Source organism: Triticum aestivum, chromosome 4D (genome assembly GCF_018294505.1).
Source record: "Triticum aestivum cultivar Chinese Spring chromosome 4D, IWGSC CS RefSeq v2.1, whole genome shotgun sequence".
Taxonomy (NCBI): domain Eukaryota; kingdom Viridiplantae; phylum Streptophyta; class Magnoliopsida; order Poales; family Poaceae; genus Triticum; species Triticum aestivum.
In genome coordinates, this window is record NC_057805.1 from 401,003,230 (window position 1) to 401,005,779 (window position 2,550).

Sequence of the window (2,550 nt, forward strand, 5' to 3'; positions counted from 1 at the left end):
GGTAATGTGCACACTATTTTGATTTTCTGCGGAGTAGATGGGTCGTGGATCGTACACTTCAGGTGGCGGATACTACGAGGTGATGGAGGCGCGTACGTACGTGCTGCATCTGCGTCTGCGTCGAAATATCACTGTGTGTAAGCGTGGCCGGCACGTACTTTCTCCTGGCCGAGAATTGACCCCGTCGTACTTTTATCTGGACCACGAAATGTAAGCCAAGGACCAAATGCTACCGGGAATTTTACCGGATTTCCCCCGGCTCCACCGTTCGTGGAAAATTTTGTCAGTGAGTTCTAGACAATCATCTCTCCGTCTGCACGTCAACTTGGTCGAACCAATGGCTTGTCAACATGGCGTCTGAGTAGACTAATACCGGTTTCATTTACAGATTGCTTGGAACCAACGCAGAAGGAAAAGGAAAAAAGAAAGAGACCAGAAAATCGCACGTTTTCTTTTCTTTGGTAGCTAGCTAGAAGAAATCGTACATCTCTAAATTTTACAGCTAAACTAACAGCGATGGAATGGATGTCAGGAGGAGCATGGCATGCAGCGTGTTTCAGTTCAGTGAAGCGAGCTGCTATTCCCGAGCAGGCTATTGGAGGAAGGGGAGCTCCTGTCGCTGAACCACCTCTCCTGGACAGACACAGGGGAGGACCCCGCCGCGCCCTTCTCCGTTTCCCGCGCTGCCACAGCCATCGCCGGGGCAGACGTCGACAATGCCTCGCCCCTGCCTTTGTCCGGCCCCAACGACTTGTCCGTGCCGCGCGACGGCGCCGACGAGCATAGCGACGACGTGGTCGACATGAACGCGGCGTCGTCCGTCGACGGCGCCCACCCGCTGACCTGTATCTGCTCCAGCTCGTCGGCGACCTCGGCCATGGACGGCCTGATCTCGCTGTGGAACGCCAGGCACCTGAACGCCAGCTCCGCCACCTTGTGGATGGACGTGAGGGTCCACGCGTCCCGGTGCGGGTCCAGGAAGGGGTCGACGATGTCGTCCACGCAGCCCCTGCCGATCTTCTCCACGGCGAGCTGCGCCAGGTTCACCTCGCTGGGGCCCCGGCTGAAGTCCACGGCCTTCATGGCCGTGATGATCTCCACCAGCACCACGCCGAAGCTGTACACGTCGCTCTTGTCGGAGAGGTGGAAGTTCTGGTGGTACTGCGGGTCCACGTACCCCGGGGTGCCCTGCGGCGCCGTGGAGATGTGCGACGAGTCGACGGAGGTCATGCCCATCCGCGACAGCCCGAAGTCGGCCACCTTGGAGTTGTACTCGTGGTCCAGCAGGATGTTGCTGGACTTGATGTCGCGGTGGTAGATGGGTGGGTGCACCTCCGAGTGCAGGTACGCGATGGCCTTGGCGGTCTCGGCGGCCACGCGGAGGCGCACCGTCCACGGCACGGCGGGCCGGCCGCGCTCCCGCTGCAGGTGCTGCGCCAGGGTGCCGTTGGGCATGAACTCGTAGACCAGGATCTGCTGGCCCTGCTCGATGCAGCAGCCCAGGAGGCGGACCAGGTGGCGGTGGCTCACCGAGGACACCAGCTTCACCTCGTTCATGACGGAGTCCAGGCCGCCGTCGGCGTTGTCGCGGTGCTTGATCCGCTTCACGGCGACGAGGCGGTTGTCGCTGAGGCGGCCGGCGTAGACCGTGCCGTAGGCGCCCGTGCCGAGCCGCTGGTCCTCGGAGAAGCCGCTGGTGGCGCGCTCGATCTCGCGGTACGAGTAGAGTGGCACCGTGCAGTCCACCTCCGACAGGAGCCGCTTCGTGCTCTGCTGCGACCGGATGGACGCGGAACGGCGCTTCACCAGGTGGCACACCACGCAGCCGATGCCCATCACCATGGCTCCAAAAACTATTCCTGCAAAACGTGCAGAAATGTCATCAAAAACCGATAAGGGCTGCAGTTTTGCAGAAGAGTTACAGAGACCTTGTATGGACAAAAAAATGCAAATTATGTTAGAGCGAATGTTGGAATATTATGAAATTTCACGAGACATAAGAACGAATCCTTCCCATGATCGAACTGCGGCTGTACGAATTTTCCTTTTCTTTTGAGATGTCTGTAGTATTTCCGGAGAGTACTTTTTTTAGTAAGTTCACCTATTTTATTCTCAAAAGAGTATTTTGTCATTTTAAATAACCAAGCGATACTGGGCTATGTTAAAAGCCCATAAATGAACGAACAGCCCAACCTTGCTACTTTACTAGAATATAAAATACAGCCCAGCTTCAGAAATCATATTAAACAGTACACATGCATGATGGCCCAAAATATTATTCACAGGCCGGAGAAATAAATGATCCCACATAAATGGAAAGACGGTCCTTTCTTCAGCGTGTCAAGAAAAAAAAGTGTCCCCTAAAAAAAAGGAAAAAAACAGCGGGTTGGAAACGGGGAATCCTAATTGGAGCGCGGGGCGCAGCCTAGCGACCCCCCCTCTCCCCGTGCCGGATTTCCATATAAAGAATACGACGAAGATAAAGACCCTCTTTAACGTGAATTCTCATTGATTGGATATCCCGCATAAGGAATCGAAGGAAGACGGGAA

General features: G+C 55.6%; 1 protein-coding gene across 1 annotated transcript in view; it reads right to left on the reverse strand.

The window, feature by feature from the left end:
• Positions 1-338: 338 nt before the first annotated feature.
• Positions 339-2,550, reverse strand: part of LOC123098182 (wall-associated receptor kinase-like 14) — an 8,313-nt gene continuing 6,101 nt past the window's right edge. Inside the window, exon 3 of the mRNA XM_044520097.1 lies at positions 339-1,859. Within this exon, the coding sequence (XP_044376032.1) occupies positions 562-1,859 (1,298 nt within the window). The 3' untranslated portion in view covers positions 339-561. The remainder of the gene's footprint in view (positions 1,860-2,550) is intronic.